The 26,896-nt window shown below is 45.4% G+C and overlaps 6 protein-coding genes across 13 annotated transcripts, besides 2 other annotated features; 2 read left to right on the top strand and 4 right to left on the bottom strand.

Moving 5' to 3' along the window:
- Positions 1 to 251: 251 nt before the first annotated feature.
- Positions 252 to 2,020, top strand: mrn (marionette). The gene is made up of 2 exons (NM_140523.4): positions 252 to 581; positions 637 to 2,020. The coding sequence occupies exons 1-2, from the start codon at positions 283 to 285 to the stop codon at positions 1,835 to 1,837; spliced, it is 1,500 nt and encodes a 499-aa protein (NP_648780.1). The 5' UTR covers positions 252 to 282; the 3' UTR covers positions 1,838 to 2,020.
- Positions 2,021 to 2,114: 94 nt separating this feature from the next.
- Positions 2,115 to 4,219, bottom strand: Ufsp2 (UFM1 specific peptidase 2). The gene is made up of 2 exons (NM_140522.3): positions 4,087 to 4,219; positions 2,115 to 4,027 (listed from the first exon to the last, which is right to left on the bottom strand). Exons 1-2 carry the CDS (start codon positions 4,123 to 4,125, stop codon positions 2,243 to 2,245), a joined length of 1,824 nt encoding a protein of 607 aa, NP_648779.1. The 5' UTR covers positions 4,126 to 4,219; the 3' UTR covers positions 2,115 to 2,242.
- Positions 4,220 to 4,475: 256 nt separating this feature from the next.
- dop (drop out) lies at positions 4,476 to 14,776 on the bottom strand. Of its 2 annotated transcripts, none has more exons than NM_001274955.1 (11): positions 13,990 to 14,776; positions 11,819 to 12,583; positions 10,855 to 11,381; positions 10,223 to 10,782; positions 8,831 to 10,100; positions 8,370 to 8,766; positions 7,933 to 8,306; positions 6,703 to 7,860; positions 6,318 to 6,633; positions 5,300 to 6,253; positions 4,476 to 5,235 (listed from the first exon to the last, which is right to left on the bottom strand). In NM_001274955.1, exons 2-11 carry the CDS (start codon positions 12,480 to 12,482, stop codon positions 5,036 to 5,038), a joined length of 6,420 nt encoding a protein of 2,139 aa, NP_001261884.1. In that variant the 5' UTR covers positions 12,483 to 12,583; positions 13,990 to 14,776; the 3' UTR covers positions 4,476 to 5,035. The 2 variants fall into 2 exon arrangements, with proteins under 2 accessions (NP_001261884.1, NP_648778.1); NM_140521.3 differs by having other exon boundaries at positions 14,636 to 14,776.
- Positions 14,777 to 15,229: 453 nt separating this feature from the next.
- SCCRO (Squamous cell carcinoma-related oncogene) lies at positions 15,230 to 17,362 on the bottom strand. 5 transcript variants are annotated; one of them, NM_001259840.2, is made up of 3 exons: positions 17,060 to 17,362; positions 16,704 to 16,773; positions 15,517 to 16,630 (listed from the first exon to the last, which is right to left on the bottom strand). In NM_001259840.2, the coding sequence occupies exon 3, from the start codon at positions 16,537 to 16,539 to the stop codon at positions 15,664 to 15,666; it is 876 nt and encodes a 291-aa protein (NP_001246769.1). In that variant the 5' UTR covers positions 16,540 to 16,630; positions 16,704 to 16,773; positions 17,060 to 17,362; the 3' UTR covers positions 15,517 to 15,663. The 5 variants fall into 5 exon arrangements, with proteins under 5 accessions (NP_648777.1, NP_001246769.1, NP_001246771.1 ...); NM_001259842.2 differs by having other exon boundaries at positions 15,517 to 16,773; positions 17,060 to 17,181; positions 17,270 to 17,362; NM_001274954.1 differs by lacking the exon at positions 16,704 to 16,773 and having other exon boundaries at positions 15,517 to 16,527; positions 17,060 to 17,181; positions 17,270 to 17,362.
- Positions 17,363 to 17,723: 361 nt separating this feature from the next.
- Positions 17,724 to 20,063, top strand: CG7739 (uncharacterized protein). The gene is made up of 2 exons (NM_140519.4): positions 17,724 to 18,046; positions 18,106 to 20,063. The coding sequence occupies exons 1-2, from the start codon at positions 17,854 to 17,856 to the stop codon at positions 19,701 to 19,703; spliced, it is 1,791 nt and encodes a 596-aa protein (NP_648776.1). The 5' UTR covers positions 17,724 to 17,853; the 3' UTR covers positions 19,704 to 20,063.
- Positions 19,747 to 26,676, bottom strand: AGO2 (Argonaute 2). Of its 3 annotated transcripts, NM_140518.3 has the most exons (8): positions 26,567 to 26,676; positions 26,317 to 26,499; positions 22,672 to 23,939; positions 22,451 to 22,539; positions 21,786 to 22,395; positions 20,673 to 21,689; positions 20,211 to 20,581; positions 19,747 to 20,148 (listed from the first exon to the last, which is right to left on the bottom strand). In NM_140518.3, exons 1-8 carry the CDS (start codon positions 26,580 to 26,582, stop codon positions 20,058 to 20,060), a joined length of 3,645 nt encoding a protein of 1,214 aa, NP_648775.1. In that variant the 5' UTR covers positions 26,583 to 26,676; the 3' UTR covers positions 19,747 to 20,057. The 3 variants fall into 3 exon arrangements, with proteins under 3 accessions (NP_648775.1, NP_730054.1, NP_001261882.1); NM_168626.3 differs by having other exon boundaries at positions 26,317 to 26,676; NM_001274953.1 differs by lacking the exons at positions 26,317 to 26,499; positions 26,567 to 26,676 and having other exon boundaries at positions 22,672 to 23,966.
- Positions 24,084 to 25,815: a mobile genetic element.
- Positions 26,677 to 26,838: 162 nt separating the features above from the next.
- Positions 26,839 to 26,896: part of a mobile genetic element that runs on past the window's edge.

The raw sequence follows: 26,896 nt of genomic DNA, 5'->3' as shown, positions 1-26,896 counted from the left end.
CCATCACAATTTCTACCTGTGCTCGATAGCATGAGTGTGGAAAATGGAGCTGCCTTCTTTTAAAAATTAACTTAAATATAATAACATTTACTACTCAATACATATATCTATGCATCAAAAATCAATTGATTTTTTTTTAACAATAAATGTACTTTTAACTCAGCGAAAACCCCCTTCGTAACGCCCTTGATGATTACTATCGATTGTCCCCCCACGAAAGACCGGCTATCGATGACAACGGGATGAAAATATTTTGTTTACGAATTCGACATTCGAATCGTCATGGCCGACACGAAATCCGGTAGTGGTCGGCATTCGGCTGCCGGGGGAAGTGGAAACGCCGTCCTGTCGCCCTTGGGGCAGGGTCCTGCGAACTTGGAGTGTAAGGACTTTCAGGAGTATCTGCGCACCCGCCAAACGCCAGAGTCGCTGGAGAAGCTGTACAACTATCCGCCCATTTGTTTGGCCGTTTTTCGGGAGCTTCCAGAGATAGCCCGGCAGTTTATCATAAGGATACTGTTCGTGGATCAGCCTGTGCCACAAGCGGTGGTCACATCATGGGGTGCCCAACGTTGTGCCAAGTATGACTGTATCCAATTGGATAAACAATATCATTGCAATGCATTACTTTTGCAGGGAGCAAGCCGAGGCAACCAGCTGCCTGACGGCTTTGAACGTCTGGCGGGTCACAGCCATTCCGGGTGGCCTTTCTGCGTGGGAGCTCTCGCCCACCTTCAAGAAAAGCGTACGCCAGGTGCTGCTGGGCGGCGGAAAACCTTGGCCTATGACCAACACGCTGGATAAGGACTCGAAGCCCAGGGACATTGCTTTTCTGGATACATACGCCATGTCCCGCTGGCGTTGCGTGTTGCACTACATGGTCGGCACCGGAAATCGCAATGGCACCGATGCGGAGGCCATTAGTCCGGACGCCGTTCGGATTCTGCTGCACGCCAATCTCATGAAACGTGATGAACGAGACGGTATCACAATAACCCGGCAGGGCTTTCAGTTCCTGCTGCTGGACACGCGAGCTCAGGTGTGGCATTTTATGCTACAGTACCTGGACACGTGCGAAGAAAGAGGAATCAGCCTGCCGGAATGCTTGTCCATGTTGTTCCAGCTCAGTTTTTCAACGCTGGGCAGGGATTACAGTTCCGAGGGCATGAACAGTCAGATGCTGACATTCCTGCAGCATCTACGGGAGTTTGGACTGGTCTTCCAACGTAAGCGTAAGGAGGGACGCTTCTATCCCACACGTTTGGCTCTGAATGTGACAAGCAAGGAGGCGGCTGCGACTGCATCTGTGGCCATGGATGAGGAGGCCACTCAGGACTGTGGCTACATTGTGGTGGAGACGAACTACCGAGTGTATGCCTACACTGATTCTCCGCTCCAGGTAGCCGTGTTAGGTCTGTTCACGGAGCTTCTCTACCGCTTTCCCAATCTCGTCGTGGGCGTGCTAACCCGCGATTCAGTGCGCCAGGCGTTGCGTGGCGGTATCACGGCAGAGCAGATTGTCTCGTATCTGGAGCAGTATGCGCATCCCAATATGCGCATGGTCGAGTCAGCCATTCACTCTAAATCCTGCCTGCCACCCACAGTCGTTGATCAAATTAAGCTGTGGGAATTAGAGCGAAATCGCTTCACCTACACCGAAGGCGTGCTGTACAATCAGTTCCTCTCGCATACAGATTTCGTAACGCTACGAGACTACGCCCAGTCGATCCACATGCTGGTGTGGCAAAATGAGCGAACTCGCACAATGGTGGTGCAAAAGAATGGCCACGACGATGTCAAGCGTTACTGGAAGAAGTACTCTAAGAGTGGTGTTTAGCCCGGTATTACGACCAATTATTGGGAAGTTATTTTAGAAGTAACATCTGTGCCCATTTTGTTACAAGCTAAAATTTTAAAATATGGTTTAATAAGGGAGTGTGGGATTACACATTTATCATCGACATTCAACATACAAGTGGAATAAAATTAAAATACACAAGTATCATACACATAAAAACAGAAAACCACCAAAGCTTTTCCTAGATTGTCCTTTAGGATGGGTCGACATGTAATATTGCTAAACGTAAAAAACAGTGAAGAGACAACTAACAAATGCATACAAAATAATTTTATTTACCCAATAAAATAGAAAATTTAGAATGTCCTATACGTTATACCTAAAGAAAGCATATCGAAACATCCTCGCCTACCTAAATGCGAGTGGAAAAGAAACTAGCTCAACCTAATACAAAATGGGACGCTGGGGCATGCAGAGATTGTAGTAGCTGCCCTTGGCCCAAAAGTCCATGCCCTTCCAGCCGCACCAACCTTTAATTTGAATGGTGGCCAAATCATCGGCACCTGTATAATGGGGATCCAAGATGAGGAACTTCACCTGACCCGTCTGCACGCAGTAGTCCACCCCGATAATGGTGTGGGCCAGAACACCGCCACCAATCATTACCGGTGTACCTTGCGTTTGGAAATGCATCGCCAGCTCGGAGGCAATAGTCGCCAGCTCAGCTCCAGAGGCTACGTGCAGAATTTTTGAGTCCACGTTAAGGAATCCCTGCAGACACATGCTGATTTCTGTGGAACCAATCCACTGAGAAGAACCCACGAATGCAGCAGGTTTGTCGTTGATCTTGTGAAGGTATTCCTGCACCTCCAGATGCGTCGGAATCGGTGCGTTCGTATAACCCTGCAGCACAAACCAGGAGCAGATCGTCTGCAGCGAGCGATATGCGCATCCCCATCCCTTGTCCTGCACCTGCTGTTGCAGGTAATGATAGTAATGGTAGTTACCATTTACTAAGTACTCTTTGCCGTCGACAACTCCACTGGGACGTAATCCGATGTGGGTATTTAGCAGCGGAGTCCATGGTGCGTCCTCCGTTTCACCTAGGAAAAGCATCTGGTTGGCCCTGCGGAAATAAGGACGACTGATGGGCAAAGCAAACTGTCGATGCAGGCGCTTGCGTCTCATTAGCATGCTTGGTGTATCGTCACTCAGACCTTCCAGATAGGCGCAGCTCACGAAGTGACCAAACTCTTGTGGGTAGAAGTGATAGCTAGCGGGCACCAGCAGCTTTCCACTTCCCGACTCCGTGAGATGCTCAATCAGGCTCAGTTCGAACAATCTGAGACCTCTGCAGATGCTCTCGATGAGTACGTCGTATAGCCGTTGGAGCTTCGTTTTGCGGCAGAGAATGGCCATGGCTTCGATCTCTAATGGTACCTGGACTCGGATCTGTTCCTCATTGGTCACAGCAATGCTGAGTGCCGGATGAGGTGGCTCTCCGGACACGGGATCACGACTGCGCGAGCGCATCACATCGATGGGGATCACCTCGTAGTCGCAGCCAGTCGGAGCCAGTCTCTTGACTGGCGTGTTCTGACCTTTAAGCTTCTTTTTGTCGACACTGGCAGTCTCCTTTTCATGTCCTGGAGTTGGAATGACGTCTATAAGATCCTGAATTTGGGAATCGCCGCTAAACTGTTTGTCCAGTGGCCCGTAGTTATTAATGAAAATCTTTGTCTGCGGAACGTTAAACACTAGATTTCCGTCGGCTACCCTTTTGCGCAGCACATGCATTTCCCGGGCCACGGATTCCGGTGTGGCGGCCGTTTGCAGAAAGAATCCGCACTGCAGCCGGGTGAAGCAGAAGTCGTTGTACAGCTGATGTGCCTCCATAACCTCGTAGGGTACCTCCTCCAGTTTTCCATGGACGAAAAACGAGGCCCGCAAGCCCACCAAGGTGCCCAATTCGCATTGCAGTAGGATGGGATTATCGGTGATATCCACAGATTTGATGACCTCATTAAGGTGCGCCTCTCCATCGGTGCAACCACCAAACTTGACCAGTCCGCATAAATCCAGTTCCGCCGGGAATCTGTGTTGGATCTGCTCGTAGTTCAGTTGTCCCAAACTGGACTCAATGTTGAAGCTCAGTAGGAGTAAGGTACCTTCTCCATAGAAAACTCCAAACAAGCATCCACTGCACTGCTGCTTTGTTCGCTCCAGGCGCTAAAATTGGTGAAACCGCGTAAACGATATATGGTTAAATAAACGATTTATAGTCTCACCTTCAACAGGAATGCGGATATTTTTAGTTTGGGTAGCATATTTCTGATAAATGTATGAAAATAAAATAAAGTAACACGGCCACCCACCCGAGTAAATGTTGCTCAGCTGGCAATTTTTTATCGATAACTGAGTGTCTGTATGGTATTTTCCTATCGACATACATATGTATATTTATTGGAAAGTTTGAAAATGAATTCAAATAAATTGTTTGGATAGAAATGTATGCATTGACATTTTGGTAGGATTTTAGGTTAGAGATTCATTGGTTTAATTATTAAAATGTGAGCCAACGTTTTATATAATAGTCCATTATTTCCAATATATATACATATGTATTTGCTGCGACAGTTTTCCATCTGCACAACTAATTAAAAAGTTCATTCAAGTACACACACATATAACATTTATTTAATATATATTTTATATTGAATTCGGCATAGTGTATAGATTCGCAAAAATGTTATAAACGCAGCCCAACACCGCGCCACTGGCTCCATGACTCTCCCATCGACTATCATCCATAGTCCACAATTCGTTAATTCTATCAATGTTACACATTTATATACAGTACATAATTGCGTGGTGCCTCTTATATTTGCTTCAACTGGAATATCGTGCTCCTTCTCGATTTGCTTTCGTGCCTACTAATTTACATTAAGAGTTTTCAAGCGGTTTTGTTTTGTTTGCCTTTAGTTAGGACATCTACAAACTACTAGGCTTTAGAATTTTCTAATTAATTTCATTGCTAAATTGTATGATTTGCGCAAAAACAGAAGCTTACTTAGAGAAAAAAAGTTTAAAACGCAACCCCCCGCTCTACAGATATATATTGAATTCCTGCGGCCTTCCATTTCCTGCCCACCATCCGCGCCCATTCTCATCACGAATAACTATTTAATCGCGAAACTTAAAACACAAGCATCCATATCCACCGCGGCTACTCTGGCGCTACTTCCTCTGCTTGGCAGCAGAAGTGGCTGCAGATCCTCCTGATCCAGAGGATCCTCCACCGGTCACAGCCGATGTATCCTTGCGTGGTGCTGTGGAGATGGTCACGCTTGGACTGGCGGGCTTTGTCGTTGTCATCGAAGTTTTACAGCCACTGTTGTGGGGCTTAGTTTTGGGCGTTCCAGGAGTTGTGGTTTTACCTAAAAGTGAGGAAGCAAAGAAATGTTAAGTATTTGTTTTTTTCTTTGGCGTTAAATCCATTACCCTGGTCGACCTTCTTGCTTTTGCCAGCAGGCTCCATCTCTGGCTGCTCAGTGGCCTTTACCTTTGTCGGCTTTTCCAGGGTTTGAGTGGGCGAAGATGAGGATTCCCCCTCCGCAAACTCTTCGATAGCAGGCATAAATCCCTCGGACACACTGCTGCTGTCTTGGGTACTAGTGGGCGAATCCTTCTCCTCGGCAATACGCGGTAAAGGTTCACAATTGGCCAGGGTAACCACAGCGGTGGCACTTGGGTCAGTTCCGGCAGCGGTTGTGGAGACCACTGTTGCCATAGCAGTTTGTCTTTGAGATTCCTCAGAAGCGGCAGGCACCAACTGCAGGGGTTGAACTGAAGGAGCCCCCAAAACTGCTCCTCCAGCTCCCGATGCACTGCCGCCAGGCGTCGACCTCCAAGTCGTGGTCACCACTCGTTGGTGGGTCGGCTGTTTGATAGGCGGCGAACAGCATAGTGGCGATATCTTTGTCTCCGCGCTACGGGGATGCAAGCGATCCGGAGACAAGGCGCGCCTTAGCAGCGGAGAACTAGGTTCCGCTGACTTGGTTCGTGCAAATCCTGCCTTCTTCGTGTTTGCGTTCACCGCCGTCTGCAACGTGGGCAGCGTGCTTCCCGGACTATAAGATTGTGTGGTGTTTGAGGCACCGGGCTGATGGCCCACCAATGGAAAGGCCAATGGGGAGGGAGATCTTGTGGGTGACGATGGCAGCGGTGACGGTGAAGGGGTTCGCGCCAACGGAGACAGTGGAATGTGACCCACAGACTTCCGTCGATTCGGCAACGAATTGTTGTTCGTGGTATGCAGAGTCTTCAGGCCTCCGGCGGGATTGTTCGCATTGCCCCCGCCTGCTATTACGGCGGTGGCTGCATGCAGCTTGTGCTTGAGACCATGTAGAGTGGATGGACGCTGATACAGCTGCGGAACGACTCCAGTGGGAGAGACTATACGAAATAGGTAAAAATATTCAATAAACTGATAATGCACTGTTGTGGCTTATCCCATTACCCGGTACATTTCCAACAGAGGTGGGGTTGCTGCCAACGACGGCTCCCACATGGGGCAGGAGCACCAGCTGCGTGGGTGGCGGAGCAGAAGGCAATTGCACACTGAGGGCCGAGGGAGCAACTGCAACGGATCCTGCGTTGCCACCGTGATTGGAGCCACTTGATCCGGTGGGTGTGTTAGGCGAAGAGGATGAGGGCGACGTGGATTGCGATGAAGAGTTCGCTGCCGACTGACAACAGCTGCTGTGATAAGAGGAATCCAAAGGCGACAAATTTCTGGCCGATGGTGTGGTGGGTGAACTGGTGCCAGCTGAGTACTAAAATTATTCATATTAGGTAGTAAACAAGTTTAGCTTTAGATATGGTGCACATATAAAGGATCCTACCTGCTGCATCTCTGCATTTGCACGCTTGCTGCTTATACGGCGAAACAGAGACGTCTTGCGCTTCTTGTCGTGCTCTCGCTTTGTCTGCTTCTTTTGGCGATTCACACCCTTCTTGGCCAGCTTGCTTTGCATGAGATCGCGCTTGCGGCCACCGCTCTGGATGCTGGTGTGCTCGAGAGGAGTGGCCCGCAGGGTTACGTGTTCGCCACCACTAAGAAGCAGCTGCAGCACCTGTGTGTGGAACAGGCCTTGTACAGCCTCCCCATTAACATGAGTGATGAGATCCGCTGGCCGCAGTCCCGCCTCAAAAGCTGGACTGCCCTCGTCCACGGCCATAACCAAATGATGCATTGTATAGAAGTCCGTGTCGCCATAGTATACACGAATGGTATGGACAGTAAAGCCGAAACCACGCGGACCACGACGTATGATGATCGGAGGCTTTAGATTTGTAACCAATGGCGAGAGCTCTCGGCAAGGAGAAGTATCCCTAGAGCTGGCCGTACTGGAGCCATTGCCTCCACCACCTGGCGATTGAATGCCACACAATTGCGCAGCCAATTGACTATTGTCCAGAGATGTCATAAGTGACAGACCCAAGGCGGATGCAGATTTAACAATTGACCTGGACCGATGATGCTTCACACTGCTTCCGCTAGTGCTGCCGTCCATGGATTTTGGTTGATGCTGCAAAGCCAGCGGAGATTGTTCTCTTGGCAAGTTCATGTTCTCCGTTGATGAGCTGCCCGCGGATATGGTTTCATCCTCTATCGAGATGGAGAAACGCGGCAAAATGTCTCTGGCGCAAACACCCTTTCGTTTCCGGTTAATCTGTGGCGAAAAATCATCACTGTCCGTTTGCGAACTCTCTGGTGTGCTGCGCGAAAAGCTGCCCACCGTTGCTGTTGGCGGAGTGGCCGCCATTGTCGCCTGAGTTTGAGTTGGTGGCGGAGTGGCCGGCGTACTAATGATGGTGGTTGTGTTCGGTGGCATGCTATGCCGCTGCTGCATTCGCTGCGTGGCCCCGGGATTTGGTTGCTGGAGATAATGCTTCAGCATTCGCAGCTCAGCATCGTTTCCAATAGTCACATTATGCAACAGTTCAGGCAAGTAATCGGCATCCGGTGTGGACGGCACCTTCAGGCAGCTGGAGGAGAGCTATAAGAAAATTTTTAATATTAATAAAAACTCATCATTTTCAAATAAAGCCCGTGTAGAACGAATACTCACATCTAGCTTTCGCAATTGTGGTGTGTTCAAGAATTTGTTGACCACTCCATCGTGTGAGGCGCTACCCGAACCACTACCACTGCCACTTCCACTACCGCTTCCCATTCCTGATTTAAGTTTAGGTAGAGCGCCAGTTGATGTGGCTCCTACGGTTGCTGCGGGAGTCTCCTGGGCACGCGATGGCAGCGATGAAAGTGGTGGTGGACCCGTTGGCTTCGCGCCATCGGTAGACGTGGGAGTGGCATGCCGCGACCAGCTATAATGCTGTTTTCTATACTGCGGAGTATACGAATTGAAACTGCCAAAGACGGGAGTGTCATCCGTGTCATCGGTATCTTCTCCACCTAGATCATGGTTATAGCGATCCATTCGGGCTGTCGAAAAAATATTTATCAATAGGTTGTTTAAATTATTTTAATATAGCTTATCGAGCTTACTGTCAAAATAACTGGTATCATCATCGTGGGACAACTGCGGCACAAACTCTGCCTTCTGCCGCAGAAGAGAATTCCAATCCATGCCCAGAAAGTATTCGTGCTCCTTCATCTCCAGTGCACCCGATTGAGTGCCCAGACGATCCCGTGGATTCTGCTGCAGCAGCTGCGAGATTATGTCCTTTGCCTCCGCTTGAACAGGCCAGTCTTCACTGTCCGGCCACTCGATGTCATCGTTGACGGTGTGCGCAAATAGTTCCTCAGTGGTTTCGCCAAAAAACGGCACACAACCGATGAGAAATTCATACAGAATGATGCCCATGGACCACCAGTCGACTGGTTTGCCATAGCCTTGGCGCAATATCACTTCGGGTGCAATATACTCGGGTGTGCCGTACACCTTAAGAGATAGTACATTAAAAAAAAACATGTTTTTTTGTGAAAACTGAAGAATATTTGCATACCTGCTTGTCGGAAAACTGCCTCGTCTCCGAGTCGATATAACCCTCATACAAATTGGTGGCCAAGGACATTAGACCCATTTTGGAGAGCCCAAAATCTGTTAGTTTTATGTGACCCAAGGCCGTGATCAAAAGGTTGTCCGGCTTGAGGTCGCGATGAACGATGCCGTAGCTGTGCAGATACTCTACGGCTAATACTGTCTCGGCGAAATAGAAGCGGGCCATGTCCGCGGGCAGGGGCCCGATGTTCTTCAGCAGCGTTCCGCAGTCGCCACCCTCCACGTACTCCATCACCAGGCACAAGTGCTTCTTGGTCTCAAACGAACAGTACATGCTGACCACAAAGGGATTGTCGGCGAACGAAAGAATGTCACGCTCCGCAAACACCTGCTCCACCTGGTTGCGCAGGATGAGATTATTTTTGTTGATTTTCTTCATGGCAAAGCGTTGACGGGTGGTCTTGTGCTTCACCAGGTAGACGGCTCCATAAGCACCATTTGAGATCAGCTTGACAATGTCAAAATCGTTTTCTTGGGGTGAGGGTTGTTGGGCTCCACTGCCAGTTGCTGTTGCAGCCGAACCTCCGGTTATTCCTTCAGCTCCTGCCACCTTCGAACTCGATCCTCCTCCAACTGCACTACTTGATCCTCCCTTCTCCTCATTCATCTGGCTAATAGCCAGCGCAAACGAGGGTGCCGTGTCACACGTAGCCACTGGCGTTTGAGGAGGCTGTTGAGGTGTCGCTGTGCCGCTTCCCGAGTCCATAGCTATGGCATCCAAGGCCAGGCTGCTCAACTGCTTGGCTGCACTGGTTAGGGGCGAGTTGAGTAGCAAACTGCCACCGGGATGCAGTGGATCCGCATCCACGGTGACTTGCTCCGAGCACATCTGCTGTGTTTCCCTTAATTCCTGCTGCAGTTCAGCGATTGGATCACGGTTTAGGCCCAGCTTGTGGATGATGTATTGCGGAATGTCCGCCTTTATCACAGGCATTGCCTTGGCATGTCCTTCAGCAGCCTCCAGTAGCTCATAGAATTCTTGCGGATCGAATTCTAGGCATTCCAGCAATCGAGCTGGTCTCGAAATAATCAACAGCAGCTTTTTAATCACACCATTTAGTTCAGCTGCCGCCTCGGGAGATTTCTCCTTTGTCTCCACAAGCAAACGCTCCAGATTTTCACTCAGCTCATAAAAGTATTGCGAGGTTATCAACTTGGCCTCCGATTTGTGCAGGCAATCCCTTGCCATTTCCAATACTTGATGGTGCACAAAGCTGCAAGTGAAAAACAAAAATAGTTTTAAAGGATCTAGAAGGGGGATTTGATATATGTATAAAGAAGGAATCTCGACAATATCTACTCAACATGATTGAATTGTTGTAGGGTTTAAACTCACCGCACTATCGGCTGCGAGTCCCTAAAGCTATTGCATGCAGCACTCTTGTTTTCGTTGATGAAGAGCTTCAGCCGCTCTTCCATTTGCTGTGTGGCCTTGGGAAAACGCTCCTTGTACAAAGTGTTCATCACGGCAATCTCATTGTCCACGATTGGTGAACGCGATGGGCTGGACAGCGATCGGGAGCGCGGACGAAAATAGGGCGACATCCGACCACCAACTTGCATTGCACTCGAGCCCGAGCTATTCGCGGATGAACCACCATTAGCAGCACCACCACCTGCTTGCTGACCACCACAGGTTACGCTCAGCTCGGCACAGCAATTAACGCAGGCCGCTGTCATCGATTTCTGGGGCTGCAGCTGCGTTGGCTTCGGTGGCTGGGGTGTCAGTTGCTTCTGGGAAACGGCTAGCAACAGAGCGCAGTGCTTGGGGCAATGCTGTTTGAGGTGCTCGGCACAGCAGGCACCGGCGGCCACGGCAGCGGCATCCGCCTCCTGCACTCCGGGCGGAATGTTGTGCGCCAACTGGTTGAGACCCTCCTGACTCGAGCACTGAGACTGTGACACATGAAACCATTAAGATTGCTTAAATAAATACATTTGGTTTGGATTATCGAAAAAAAATCTTACCGATAAATTGGAGCTACCAGGCGTGGTTCCGTAACCTGAAGAGGGCAGCGAGGCGACGGACCAACGACGTCCATCGGCGACAACGCCCCGGCACGAGGCGATTCTTTTAATCGGAGCAAATGCAAATGGCATGGGTGAATTGAGGCGCGGACTATCCACGGGGCTGGCCGAGTATGGGGAATGGGTTCGGGATCCGCCAGCCGCTGCCACGGCAGCCGAGTTGGTGACCAAACTAAGACGATGATGGGCAACTCCACTGGAGGAGCCACCACCGGAGCCAGCACCTCCTCCAGCTGAACCCCGCATCACAACGCCATGCAAGTGATGGTGATGGTGGTGTTTGGCCAAGCCAATCCCTGCACAGCTGCCCGACCGCGAAATGTTGTGACCGCCCAAGGGAGAAGCCCCAAAGCCAGGTGGCTGTACTGGTAACGGAGCGGTCAGTTCGTGGCGAAAATAGTTGCCCGTGAGGCATGGAGCTGACTTCCCCAAGGAGGAGTGACGCATACGCAGCAAGTTGGACGTTTCTGCAATGAACAATTAATACGTTTTTTGTATTGATAGTTGACAATTGATTTTAATTGTAATAGTTGGACAAGAAACCATAATTCTAACTGTTGGAGAAGTTGAGTGGACTTAACATGACAATTTTTAAAAGAAATTCAATAAATACGTTTTAATCTGAACTTGATAACTGGTTTTATACGCTTACAAGGGCAGCCAGACAAACATGATTAATACAAAAATATAGGTGTCAATTTTTGAGTGCTAATTAAGACAGAACTCACATCTTACTAAAAGGATAAAAATAGCTTGTAAATATGCTACAAATATAAATAACAAAGCTAATATTATCGTTATTGCGGAAATATACATATGTATGCATATATACTTTCTTTTTTTTACGTTAAGTCATTTCATAAACAACATGAGGTTTTTTTATGTGGATGGCATAATCTCTTACCGCCGCTGACAGCGCGCAGCGAGTTGGTGTGCTGCTGATAGGAGATCTTCCGGAGCAGGGCGGTGTATCCCCTAGAGTGCAAAGAACTGGAGCTTCCGCTCAGACCGCCGGAGGAGCTCTTGGTCAGGTTCAGGTTGCGCATCATCGAGGAGCCGTTGGTGCTGTCGTTGCCGATGGATAACTTGGCCGGTGAGGTGGGCAGCAGCTCCAATCCGCTGCACGACTTGACGCTGCTGTTGCAGGACGACGATGCTGCCGCAAGTGCTGCTGCAGCGGCAGCCGCCTCCTGGTCGGAGTCGTCGAAGATGAGTACGCGTGCCGAGTAGCTCGATTGCGGGCGTATCCGCGACAGATTGGCCGTGCTCAAGTGCCGCTTGGGCACCGGACTGCCGCTCATGGTGGCTGTGGCTGTGGCCGTGGCGCCACTGCTACTCTCCGCGGATGCCGAGTCCGAGATGGACATGGCCTCGATCTCGCTTGCCACGCTCTGATTGATAAACTCCTGCTCCTGGTGCTCATCGTTTTTTTGCGGCGTTGAGGTGGATATCTTGCTGCCAAGGACAGCACTCACTGAGTGGTTGGACGATGTCGATGATGATGACGATGCAACTGGGCCGGTGGCTCCATCGGCTGGACGGGATGCAGCTCCCTCCTGGCGACTCATGATCGTGCTGGCTTCGCGTTCGCTCTGATCTTAGCAGGATCGCATGTTGTTATTTGTCTCCGGGGCTTTGTTGCTTCGACTTTTGGGCATGGCGTCGGCGGCTGCAATAAAAGCAATTAATTAGCATACGGCTGGCAAGGCGCTTCCCAGCTCTAAGTTCTCAGTTCTCAGTTAACAGCTCACTTCCTATCCCATCCCACACCATACCATCTCCGACATCCAGACGCTGGCAATTGCTTCCACACACAAACCCCTGGCTAATTAATCTCGTTGGGCTGTCACTTTGCACGAGCCTAACAGCTAATAATTATATATGTATAAATCGGTCAAAACTTGGATCGAAATATACTAATATGTAGTACATACTACACACATTCGGGAATATACGGGAAGCGATCGCCCACTTGGTTTTGGGTGATAGTCCAGAAATTCCACAATGAGCAAGTGCCTGCTGAATGGTTGAATCACAATGCTGTGCAGTGACAAGGGTGACACGGAAATCTCTTCCAACCGAAAATCAAGTACCGCTGACTCAGAGATCTATTTTAGTTGACTAAGAAGCCATTGTTTTGAGTCAACAACCTCACAAAATACAATGATTCTACCAATGCTCATATTCTGCATAAAAACTAATAATTGTAGATAGAAGCCGCTTGATCGTACCACTTTACTAATAGAAATTCTTAAATTATCGACCAATATCAAGCTCTAAATTGTTTGGCTGTTCGTACATTCTATTGAAATGACTACAAAACACAATTGGAATTGAGAAATTTCAGAAAGCTAAGTATCAACACAGTTTCTAATTTAGATGAAACTTTTCCAAATATTTGTATAGCGAATTTGACCGCTAGGAAATTTATAAACACACATCCATATGCTTTTATATGTTTACAAATATACATGGATTCAATAATAGTTTCTCAAGTTCATACTAATACATACATAAGTGTTCAAAATTTAAAAATTCCAAAAGACATTCAAATTTTTTCAATACTATGTGATGTGAAATTATTTCTTTTAAATCTTTGTGTGAAATTTCCACATTCTAAGACTTTCAATCTTGAAACATCATTAAGTACAACATTGTGAAATGCATTTAACAAATATAGTGGCAACGAAATAATATCACTTTAACATTGAAAACCTCATCTATTTTTTTCGAAATCTAAAAGCAAGTAAGTGCAGTAATGATCATTCCGAAATCGCCATATAGTTATTTAACAATTCAGTTAAATTTGATACTGATAAAAAGTTACTGCAGGCTGCATTTCTTTCTTGAATTGAACGGCTCGTTACACGTTTCGGTTGAGTTTATACACTCGAAATGCAAACCAAGAAACCCAGTTTCAGTTCCATTGTTTATCCTCCTCGCTGTTCGGAATAAAAGGCCACTAAATTATACGATTATCTGCAGGTGAGGAGCGGAGCAGAGCAGAGCAGAGCGGAATGGATGGGATACGATGGGTTGGGTTGGGATCGGATCTCGAGACGGCAAGGGGCTAACAGCTGTGTGAGCGATATAAGCTATACGACACTATATGGCACGATCGTAAATGGTGCTCCGAGGTCTCCATGTAGACGTTGTCGTAGTCCGACGACTTCTGCGGTTATCAGTTTGTTTTCGTTTCGTTTCGTTTATTTTTGTGTGTTTGTTTAGTGGCATTTATTCACACACTGTGCGGATTGTACACTAGGTGCGCACACACACGGCCAACGGGGTGTATATTTGTTTAAATTTCGCCCACTCGAGGCGAGACGCGCGAGTTATTCACATGATAATTGGATTCGCAAATGCGACCACCGCTGTTTGCACGGATTTGATTATATTGTGTGGAGCGCCCAGAACAGCAGTCACAAAAAATAAATAATAAATAACCAAGGGCAAAGGATTTTCGAGACCAAATTAATTATGGCCAATAGGAAAAACAACAACAACAACTGCAGCCACAACAACAGCAAGTGGGGGCTTTGCATTGGTATGGGTAATGGTATAGCTGTGTATGTGTATGTGTATGTGTGGGGGCGGCGAAGGAGCCCCACACACACACAGCACACGAACACCCACAGACGTTGCGATTACGGGGTTTTTGGTACAATAAATTGTCAGTTTCTCACTGTTACATCGCTTAACACTCGATTTGGAACTTTACATTTCATACGCAGCATTTACGCTAAAGCAGACACACACACTCGCGTGCCTCGATCGCGATTTAAGGGGTATTACTAAATATTTTAACACCGAAAAAATCGTTGTAACAATATCAATCAGCCGAACGGTCACATTACTAGCGATGACCCCTGATGCTGCTCAAGTTATCGAATCACGGCAGTGGTGGCACTCCAATCTTAAGATTAATTTGCTATTGGCGGGGCGTTTGAAAATATAAATAACAACATTATGTAAAAGCAAATAAAAAAACCCGTTTCAGCTTTAAGAATTGAAGGTTGCGTCTTCAGTTACCAGCTGTTTTTGATCCAGAATATATAAGCAAATTATCGATTTTAAACAGTACTCTTCAGTGTGACCGAAGAAAAGCTATTCCACCTTGTTGAACTTTTTTCAAATATTTTCACACTAAATGTTTGGAAAATGAAAATAATTATTTATTTTTTAAAGTATGTGTAGGTACAGTTATGTAACATTGCAAAGTAAACATTTTTAATCATCAAGAAATTTACTTATTGTTAGAAAACAGGTGATCGAATACACTTTACTTCAAAAAAAAAAAAAAAACCAAAAATTTCATCAAAATAATAGCATTCGAGTTTTATTTCAAAAGGGAAAATTATTTCAATTTGTATTTATCAATGATAGAAGAACGTAAAAATTACAAAATATTAGGTACTAAAATAATACCAGAGGGATGTGATTTATGTCTAGTCATAAGCAACGAAATAAAAATTCATTTAGATTTCTAAATTTAAGCTTGAAAATGTTACGCTTATATTCCACAATTTCTATTTATTTCTAACGGATGAACTAGATGTTGTCTACCACTATCAATTTCAATGAATAGGACGCCGGGGACTTACATTTACTAACTTTATTTATTTATTATGACGCTTTTATAGAGAAAATGTAAATTTACCGGCCGTGCTTAGATTCTCCGTTATTTAGAATAATCAGAATAAAAGCAAATCTATCATTAATGAGAATACAATACAGTGTAACAATTCGTTAGCCATAGTTCATGTTTGTACTGTGCGAGGTCTGGTAGGCGCTGGATATGTTCTTTTGGGAGCTGGAGCTAGCACTGGACTGCTGCTGGTAGCCGGATGCCGGCGAGGAGTCCTCCTTGAGATGATCGTTCTCCTGGCACCACTCCACAAAGTCGTCTATTAGAACCGGCCAGGCGCCCTCCGAATCGTAGTTGCTCATCCGGTCGTCGATGTTGGTGGCAAAGTCGAGCAGCAGGTTCCACGTATCTCGCGAGATGGCCCGCTTGTGTTTCTCCTCGAGGAACTGGCACCAGATGTCCAAGAACTTGAAGCGCCCACTAAGAACGATGCACCAGTAGGCGATTGCCATTTCCAGGTCAATGCCCTTTTGCCCCGGATCCTTGGCGTAGTTGAAGGTAAAGTGGTAAAAGTCCTTGAACTTGCCGGCGTCGTTCAGCTCCTGCTCAAGGATGGGCAGCTTGGTCTTTAGCTTGTCGATGCTATCGATGCCCAGGTCGCACATGCCATTGATAAACTCATCACGCGAGAACTCGCACTGCACCTCGGCGTGGAATTTCCACGCTATGATCAGCACCAGTTTTGAGTCTGGCTTCAGGTCCAAGTCCTCCAGGAAGTGGATTACGCCCTGGGATCCGATCTTTAGGGGATCACTGGGATCCCGATAGCGCATGAATAGCTGCTCGATGCGCTTGCGATCCAACTCCCGGTAATAGTACTCCGGATTCTGGAAGTAATTGTCGCTGGCCAACTCGAATTTCCAGTCGTTCTGTTGCAAACAGAATATTGCCGTCTGTTCCCCCGTGTGTGTCAGCGATATGAACTTCTTCACCTTATCGCGGTGCGTGCTGGATTTCAGTTTGTTCTGCAAAATCATAATGGGGCGTTACTGCAGATGGTTATGATGCGTGTGACTTAAATATCTCGGGATCTACTCGATCTTTAGCTGTGTGACTTGGGATGCTAACCTATGTGCGTTAATTAATAATATTTAAATACTACTCGTTTGAATATAAACTATTTTGAATGAAATATATTCACATATCTCTCTGCAAGCTGGAATATTTACATATCCCGGTGGTTCCCAGGTAAAGGCTTGAATATAAGTTTCCTGTCGAGATGATAGCCATTGATTAATGGGTAACTTATAGTCAGGAAGGGTACTATACGATTCTAGGGGTTTTTTTTTCTTGTTTACTATGGATTTTGCTGCCCAGGCGAATTGCATAAATACAACAGCAGCAGCAACAACAACTACAACTAGTGTGCCCAAGCTGGCACTCCAAGAAGAAGCTGCTGGGGATGAGAAAATGGATCGTGTTAGCCACGTTCTCCACGGTTCTCATTTGATGCTAACTGGGCCAGCATAGTTGTTGACAATTTGAAGAAGTACTCACCATTGCACTGCCTGCCACTGGTTCGATTTTCGCACTTGTCTAGAGCTGTGGTTTCCGACTATTAACAACAAGAAACTGCGGACTGCAGGTGTTGGAAAACGACGTTTGTTTGCCTGGAGAAACTAAACCAAACACGTATCGCACAGTTCCGTTAGGTTTAATTCGCGAAGAAATTTTTCTTGGTTTGGTAAACCTGTGTTGATTGCTTACACATATTATACATATTTAGCCATATTTTCCAAAGGGATATTTTTATTTAGTTTTGTTCACTGATGAGTGACCTTCACTTGACAGTTGAAATATACCATAAGGTTCCGAAATATACCGAAGCGTAATTAATGAATACCGAAATCACGTTGGAAACTTAAATTTAAATATTTTAATTAAAATACTTTACAAATGTTAGAACCCATAAAAAATATATAATTAAAGAAATTAATTCGATTAGAAAATGTTGGAAAGTATTATTGCTATTAGGAATATTTTATTACATATCTATTAAAAACTTATATGAATGATATGAAACAATTAAATTTTATCAAATAATGGAATGTCATATTTATATATATTTTAAAGCAAAATTTTTCTCAAATAAACGGACTGCTTGAAACGCAGTGGAAACACATTTAAAACTTATCGATTACTATGCGACGCGACTGTGGATACGCAGTCAACAAAATATCGCTCAGCCCATCTGATTCACTATTGATTTTCTTCAATAACAAAGCAGAGGAAAGTAGACAAAAAATAACGCAATTTGGGAAATACAAAACTTGGAAATTCTGAAATTCGGAATGACGAGATGCAGTCTTGTATTGGGTCTCCTGCTGGCCCTGGGCAACCTGATTCACGCCAGTAATATCACTGATAAAGTTTTTGCAGACATTAAAGAGGGCATTGTGGCAGCTTTCGGAGATTTCAATTCCGACGAACTCACGGATGTTTTTGTAATTCGCGATGGGATGAAGAGGTTGCAGATACTCTTCGGTATGTTATTGGAGCCGGGAAGGTCTATATCCAAAGGTTTAATTGTCTGTTTTACATAGGGCACTATACGGAGCCTCTGCTTAAACTGGGACCCGACTGCCAGTACGGAGATAAGACCATTGTTAGTGTTATACCTGGAGATTTTGATGGCGACGCCCTGATGGACGTGCTGGTAAACCTGAAGGGGAAGGACGAGGAGACCTACGAGGTGCACATCAACTGGGGCAATACCACCGAACTGAAGTGCTCCAATAAGTCACTTTTTACCAGTAAAGGAGAGGTAATGGCCCTGGACTTTAACCGCGATATGATTATCGATTTATACGGACTTGATTCTGCGGAAAGGCGTACATTCTGGATATTCAACAGCAGTAGGCTTCCGCCGGAGGCTGTACACCAAGCAGAACCCACGGAGTTCAAGGAAAACTTAAGCATCCCCAATGCAAATGCCTATCTCGATCTGAACGGCGACTTCTTGGCCGATCTGTTCTTGCAGACGAAGAGCTCCTACGAAATATGGCACGGCATCAACGAGCGAGACAAGCAGGAGAATTTCAGCTACCAATATCAAATTAAGTTCCAGCCGATCGGAGGCAATGATTATTACATCGGTCAGGCTGTGTTCATGGACTTCGAGCTAAAGGGCGTGCAGAACATTGTGGTTCCGTTTTGCATCCTATCCAATTGCCGGAACTCCTCAATCATGGTGCATGATGGCACAGATTTTCGTAATCTCCATGTAAACTTCCGCGATCCACAGGGCGTCACTTGGGCCTTTGTGCCGCCCGTGTCAGATGATGTTTACTTGCGAACCATTACGGCAAGGAGTGGGGACTTCAACCTGGATGGGTATCCTGATCTCCTGGTTACTTTGCAGCCACTAAATGTGGATAAGCCAGTGATGCAGACGTTCCTGCTAGAGAATGTTCCTTGCACAACGTGTAACAAGCCGCTAAAGCGCACTTTCGAGGTACGCTGGAACGCCCTTTCGCCAATGGGCAACAACACGGTGGCAGGTGCATTCTACGACTTCTACCAAGACGGTGTGCTCGATGTGATTCTTATTCGAAAAGATGGAAAGGGCAAATACCAGCCACTCGCTTTCCGGAACACGCTTGACTATGACGCGAACTTTGTGAAGGTGATTGTGCTAACTGGCTTGGATAACAAGCAGAACCCGGAGAGACGCACTCCTTTGGGTAGGAAAAAGCGAACCTATGGCACTAACTTGCCAGGACCACGGATCACCTACAGTACCACTACTCAGGATGGTGATCAGCAGTGCGGCAGTAGCGTTCAACTACCGCAGGCCTCGTATTTTGCTCTGCAACTACCGTATACGTGCTTTGGCTTGGGCCGAACGCCAAATTTCGTGGATCAATTGACTGTAGGACTGGGCAGCAAGTTGCGCAACTGGACGCAACTTATACCGAACTCTCAGATAATTGTGGTTCCAAAACCCCTAAACGAACCGTCGCACTGGAAGGCTCAGCTTTTTGTCACGCCTAGCAAACTGATTCTGATGAGCGTCGTGGCGCTGGGTGGCACCTGCCTGGTTATCGTCTTTATCATCCTTGTGCTATATATCAAGGAAAAGCGCGAGGATAAACAGGAACGCTTGCAGGAGTCTCACAGATTCCATTTCGATGCAATGTAAGGTGGTCGCCCCATTAAATGTAAATTAACTAATTAACACTTTTGATTCAACCCATAAGATGAGCTTTTAATTTTATTATTATATAATGTTGATTAATATTCCTAAAAGAAAGGAGCGCTCTATTAACTCCATTATAAGCTTTCCAACCATATTGATGTCCTAAAATGCCACAAACAAATTGATAAAAATGTAAAGTAGAACAATATTTGGCGGACCATCTCAAGGCGGCTTTTAAAATCATAGCTCATCATGGAATCAATAGAGATGCTCCTTTACATAATTTATATTTGTAATATGGTTTAAGAAATGTGATAATATAAAAAAGATAAAAAATAATAAGATTCAATACGTTGCTCAGACAAAGTACATGGGGTTTTTCTTCATGAATTCGGGGACAATCGTTCGCTTTGCGTACTCCTTCTTCAAATCCAGGAACCTGTTGGTGCTGTGACATTACAGAAAGAAATAAGTTCAATGTACGGGTAACGCTCACAAAGAATATCATACCCAGTCAGATAAACGCGTCCACGAGCAGCTACCAAATGGGCTAAATAGGCCGGAGCCGGATAAGAAACCGAGCGATTGCAACGAGGGAACATGTGGCACAGGTTGTAGGTCAACTGCTGCAACAAGTCGATGTCAAGATTGCCTGTGTTCTCAATCACATTGTATCGTGTTGGCTTGGCCGTGCCCTGGATGGCCTGGTGGCTGACCATGAAGAACTGCATCTCGTTAGGATGCACAATGGTGCGATCGACCACGGTTCCGGGGTCCACGTTGTTGAACTTGTTCGATGTCGTTACGTCGCCGCTGGGAAAGAAGCGAGTGTGATGACGCTTCACCACAATCACGCAGCAAATCTTGGGTTTACAGCCCACCTGTATATAATAATATAATAATTAACTCATAGCTAGTAACTGGTAATTTCATTTCATGTTAAATAAATAGTGAGGAAATTCAAAAACTTACCTTGTCACAGGCTTGTTTAATACACCTCAGTTCCTCGTTTTTGATTTTCGGAAACTGGCCGTCGCTCACGCCATCTCGGTAGTAGATGATATGATCAGGATAGGCGTTACGGTACTCTTTATACACGCGCAAGTGCTCCAAAGTAATCGAGAACATGTCCTCAATCTCCTCCAGAGCCCCTCGCTGCAAACGATATTGCATGTTATAACTGGCTCCGTAGGGATCGTGTGAGGCTGCTACTCCGACCACACTGGGAATCTCGCGCTGATCGGGAGAGGGATGGGTCACATCGGCTCCAATGTACATGGTGTTCTTCATCATCGGCAGACGAGGATCATCCTTGATCTTGTGGTTGATGCCGTTCAGCTTGGAGTTGATCTTAAGTAGAATATTTCCAATCGTCTGATTATTACACTTTCGTTCCACGGTGAACTGCTTAATGCATTGCGTCAAAATTCCATGCTGCAGCTCGGCCTTCTGCTTAATTGTATCGTAAGAAATTCTAAACTGAGGAATAATCACAATTGCCAGATCGTGCTGGCTGCGCTTCAGATCCGCGAAAATAGTGTCTAGGCTGCGTTCGTCATCCGTGAACGGTCTGTATGTCACATCAGAATCCAAGCTTATGTTGACTGCCTTGCCTTGGGATATTATTAGGTTCCCGAAGTCATTCAGCTGGGTATAGTTCATTTTGCGACCACTCCTCGGATCGCAATACAAGACCGCACACTTGTGCGCCTTGGGCTTGGGCTCCAGAAACTTCATGCCATCCATGCGCCACGACCCGTTCTTCACCATAGTAAACCTCTTACTATGATATTCAACCTGAGGTGGGCTTAGGACGCGGGTGCTTACCACAATAAAATCGTTGGCAATGCGGATGCCAAAGCGACTGATGGTCGGATCCAGGTTGTGCTGGAAGTATTGCAGCAAGTTCATAATCTTGCGCTTTCGCACGTTCGTCGATGTGGCTGCGTACTTTATCATATTGGCCACCTGAGTTGCTCCATCCTTGCGCTGTGAAATACATATGTTTATAGGTATATGTAATGACAATATAGCTTACGGTATTGAACACCAAGATATAGATATAAAGGAATTTAGTGAACTCACGTTTAGGGCCTGACCTTCCTCGATGCTGCATAGCTCGATGGGCAGCAGAATACTCTTGATTGAAGATCCAACGTTCAGACAATGGAGTTGGGGAAACTTCAATGGGTAGTTGCGACTGTGGAAGTAGGACGCAATGGTGACCTTCTTCCCATCGTGTTCGAAGGTCTCACTGCTGGCCGGGGCACGAGAAAGACCATTTACACGGTATACCCTTGGAGCGCTTTGAAACGACTGAGGAGGCGTGTAAACCACATTAATGCCTCTGAGGAATGGCTCAAGGAAGCGTCGCGAATAATCTAAATTCGTTGTATTGTTGATTTTAGCCTTTAAGCTAAATCGCTCCAAATATTCGATCATCGGCATTGAAATCGGAAAGGATTTGTGCGATATATCTACATTTAAAAATGGCCTATCGCCCAGCATAAATGCCTGATACAGACCGACCAGGGCCTCGTATCCATCATCCAGTTCGTGACGATTATTAGGATCGGACATCTTAAAGAAGGAACGACCGACACGGATGGCTTTGTTGTGGCAGGGTGAAGCCAAAACAACCTCCACGCACTGCATTGCTCGCATGGGCTTGTCGAAAATTCGGTCATTCATATAACTGCAGAGGAGCGCGTTCAATAGGAGTATCCATAAAAAACATAATTTATATTTACGTAGTTAACGATTTAAGGTCAATGGTCGAGTCACCAGTCTCCTTGATTTCGATCGTGTAGCGCAAAGTACGACCATTACGATCTGTCACCTAAAATAATAAGAAATAAAAACAACTAAAATATCGTATAGATTAAATTAAATTTAACTGCCACTGTATACATTTAAAAATGTTATTACTCCCAGTTGTTCATAACTTAGTAGACAATTTCTTGCAACTTACAGTCACTTCCGGATTTTGGCTATTTAACGGCAGCTTATCCACCGAGTAGCAAGAGGCTTTGCCATCATAGGCAAGAACTGCTCCGCCCAATTGGTCCACCCGAAATTGTTCAAATGCCTGTCTGTAAAACTTTTTGGGACGCTCTGGCATGATCTTCACGTCATAGTGGTATGCCACAGAAGGCATTTTGGACAGGTCAAGGTCCAGATAGTTGATGCCTACTTGCCCGGGTTTGCCGATTGTTCCGCGCTTAATGCTCCCGGCTGGCTGAGGCGGTAATGGTAATGGGGCAGCCTGCTGTTGCTGAGGTGGTCCACGAGATTGGTATTGGCCTTGGCTCTGGGTTTGGTTTGGTTGTTGTCCAGGCGGACGCTGTTGGTAGCCACCTTCTTGCCCTTGTCGTCCTTGCTGATGGCCACCTTGTTGTTGTCCAGACGGACGCTGTTGGTAGCCACCTTCTTGCCCTTGTCGTCCTTGCTGATGGCCACCTTGTTGTTGTCCAGACGGACGCTGTTGGTAGCCACCTTCTTGCCCTTGTCGTCCTTGCTGATGGCCACCTTGTTGTTGTCCAGACGGACGCTGTTGGTAGCCACCTTCTTGCCCTTGTCGTCCTTGCTCATGGCCACCTTGTTGTTGTCCAGGCGGACGCTGTTGGTAGCCACCTTCTTGCCCTTGTCGTCCTTGCTGATGGCCACCTTGTTGTTGTCCAGGCGGACGCTGTTGGTAGCCACCTTCTTGCCCTTGTCGTCCTTGCTGATGGCCACCTTGTTGTTGTCCAGACGGACGCTGTTGGTAGCCACCTTCTTGCCCTTGTCGTCCTTGCTGATGGCCACCTTGTTGTTGTCCAGGCGGACGCTGTTGGTAGCCACCTTCTTGCCCTTGTCGTCCTTGCTGATGGCCACCTTGTTGTTGTCCAGACGGACGCTGTTGGTAGCCACCTTCTTGCCCTTGTCGTCCTTGCTGATGGCCACCTTGTTGTTGTCCAGGCGGACGCTGTTGGTAGCCACCTTCTTGCCCTTGTCGTCCTTGCTGATGGCCACCTTGTTGTTGTCCAGGCGGACGCTGTTGGTAGCCACCGTCTTGCCCTTGTCGTCCTTGCTGATGGCCACCTTGTTGACCTTGTTTAGTCCACCCTTGTACCTGCTGTTTGCCTTGTTTTTTCTGTGCAGTCCATCCTTCTGCGTCTTGGGATTTTTGCTGTTGGCCTCCTTGCTGGAACCCAGATGCACGGGATCCGCCTGAGCTTGTGGATGGCTGTTGTCTCGAACCTAGATTTAGAAATCGACAAAGAATGTTTATTACAATAGGTGTTAGGTTTCGAAAAAACTGCAAGCAAACTCTTCGAAAAGTATTCACTTGGCTGATTTGAATTTGCTAACGCGAAAATAATTTGTATCACTTTAAAATACATACAGTTTGTCAAGAAACTGTTTACACACTGTGAAATAAGTTGAATTTTTGATTTTAAAGCTAAAAATAAAGGGTTTTTTGCTTAATTAAACGCAATTTTTTTATAAAATATAATTAAACAATATTAATTTTACTTATAAATCAAAAAACAAATTAAAAATATTAAATATACAAGAAAATAAACAACAAATTCCAAGTTTACACACTTTTGAGACTGTCAAGAAACTCTTTACACAAAACACTAAATCGAAGTTTAATCCTAAATTTTTTAATTATTTTATTAAAATTTTAAAAGTTTTGGTATGTAGTATGTTCCCCATTGGCTTTAGCTACAAGTTGAAGCCTTTTTTTCATGGATTGGACAAGTTTTTGCAGGTCATATTCAAACGGGATCTTTTCACACTCTTCGACTATTACAGTCATAAGCTGTTGTTGTGTTTTAGGTCCCTTTTTGCCACCTTCTTCTTTAAGTAGGTCCACAAATTTTCAATGGGGTTCAGATCAGGACTCTGAGGGGGCGTATCGATCACTTTACCACAGTTATTAAGGCGCCAGGTGCGTACATTGCACTCTTTATGTTTCTGATCATGTCCTGGTAAAACTTAAAATTTGGCTTGTTGTTGCTAACCAGACTAATTTTTTCTACACTGGCCTTCAAATTTGTTTTTTAACATTTCTAGATATTGCACGGCATTTATTGTGCTCTCAATTAAGGCTAGTTTTCCCACTCCACGGCTGGTGATACAGCCCCACATCATCAGTGACATTTTTCCAAATTTTATCGTTGGAATGATATTTTGTTTTTCTAGCGCACTCAACGGTTTGCGCCATACTCTGCTTGGCCCGTCGTTATAAAAGAGCATCATTTTTGTTTCGTCACAAAATATGACGTCATCCCAGTACTCTTCCGCATGATCCATCATGCTCACAGCGAATTAATGACGCTTTTCCATATTGGCATCTGATAGCAAAGGGTTTTTCCTTGCAAATCTTGAAGAGTACCTATGGCGTAGGATGACTTGGCGCACAGTTTCGTGTGACACAGTTAGGTGGCATTCTTGCCTGATATCCAGAGCAAGTGATCTGACCGAGATTCGGGGGTTCGCAATCACTATTCGCATAATAAAGCGGTCTACACGCTTTTTAATTTTAATTTTCCGTCCACCACCACTCTTAGGTTCAAGCCTGCCCTCTTTTTCCGAGCCTTTTAAAACATTGTAGACGGTCTTACGGGATACAGGAAACATTTATACTAATTCTGGAAAAGATTTTCCCAACTGGTGGTTATAGTTTATTAATTGGGTAACTTCAAAAGTTAATCTCTTTCCAGGCATTTTATTAAATTTAATAATTCGCTTTAAGCACGTTTGATCAGCAAAATTTCACAAGCAAAGTCAACAAATTTCAATAGAAGCGTTGTAAAAAGCAATGCGAAGCCAAAAATAACGGAAAAATCGAGTTCGTTCTAAGAAAAAGAACAAAACAAAGTAGGAAAACAAAATGTGTAAAGAGTTTCTTGACAGTCTCAAAAGTGTGTAAACCTGGAATTTGTTGTTTATTTTCTTGTATATTTAATATTTTTAATTTGTTTTTTATTTATAAGTAAAATAAATATTGTTTAATTATATTTTATAAAAAAATTGCGTTTAATTAAGCAAAAAACCCTTTATTTTTAGCTTTAAAGTCAAAAATTCAACTTATTTCACAGTGTGTAAACAGTTTCTTGACAAACTGTATGTACATAACCTTAAATGTAAAGATATATTGATGTCAAATGTTCAATTTCGCTTCATCTTTCAGATTTTTAATAAGTTTATAATTGAGTTAAAATGTCGGATCTGGTATAAATTAAGATTAAGATTTACAGATTTGAGCAGATTTTAATTCTTAATTGTTTGATGCTTCTGCCTAAAGCACAACTGTTACATTTCATAGCAAAATTCATTTTTTTAAATATAAAGGAATTTTAATTTAGTTATGTTAAGGGGAAATTCAATAACTGTTATATACAGTAGAATTCACCTTTAAGTATAATACACACATACATAGGTTCTATACAACCATGGCAGTTGAATTTCATCATGGCTGCCACGAATTCGGGAATTCCCAGGCATTTCGAAAGTTTATGGAGCATTTGATTGCAAATGGTAAATCCATATGTACAAAACATATGTATGTACATGCATGCATACATCTATTTTTTGCCTACGCCGATATATCGCACTTTGCACTTACTTTGTTGTTGTTGCTGATGCGGTTGTTGTTGTTGCTGCTGCTGTGGTTGTTGCAGCTGCTGTGGTTGTTGCAGCTGCTGTGGTTGTTGCAGCTGCTGTGGTTGTTGCTGCCGTTGTTGTTGTTGCTTTTGCTGCTGCTGGGGCTGTGGTGCTGCAGCGCTATCCTGTCCTCCTTTCTTGTTCTCTGGGGTGGTAATTGGAAAGTGCATATATTTGAATAGCTGTATGGTCCTGCAGGTGGGACAACTCACTATCTTTTTTTCCCATGATTTACTTTTGAGGGTTTCGAGTTAACTGACGACTTTTAATAGACGATTTTTTAATGCGTCACAGTCTTTTTTAGTGATGGGAGGCCTTAGGGGTGGGCGATAAGTTATTGAGCGGCACAGCTAAAGTGTTTTCTGTTATCGATTATTGATAGGAACATACGGACTAGGCGGGCCATTCAAGTGGGGACTCTATTTATATTTGTATATTTTTATACATGTTTTGTATACATGTTGCTTGTTGAGTCAAATGTATGCTATATTCGTTGAAAAGCATGTATCCGGCAAAAGAAACCGATTTCGACCTAATAAATT

Source organism: Drosophila melanogaster, chromosome 3L (genome assembly GCF_000001215.4).
Source record: "Drosophila melanogaster chromosome 3L".
Lineage (NCBI taxonomy): Eukaryota > Metazoa > Arthropoda > Insecta > Diptera > Drosophilidae > Drosophila > Drosophila melanogaster.
This window is presented reverse-complemented; position numbering and strand designations above follow the sequence as displayed.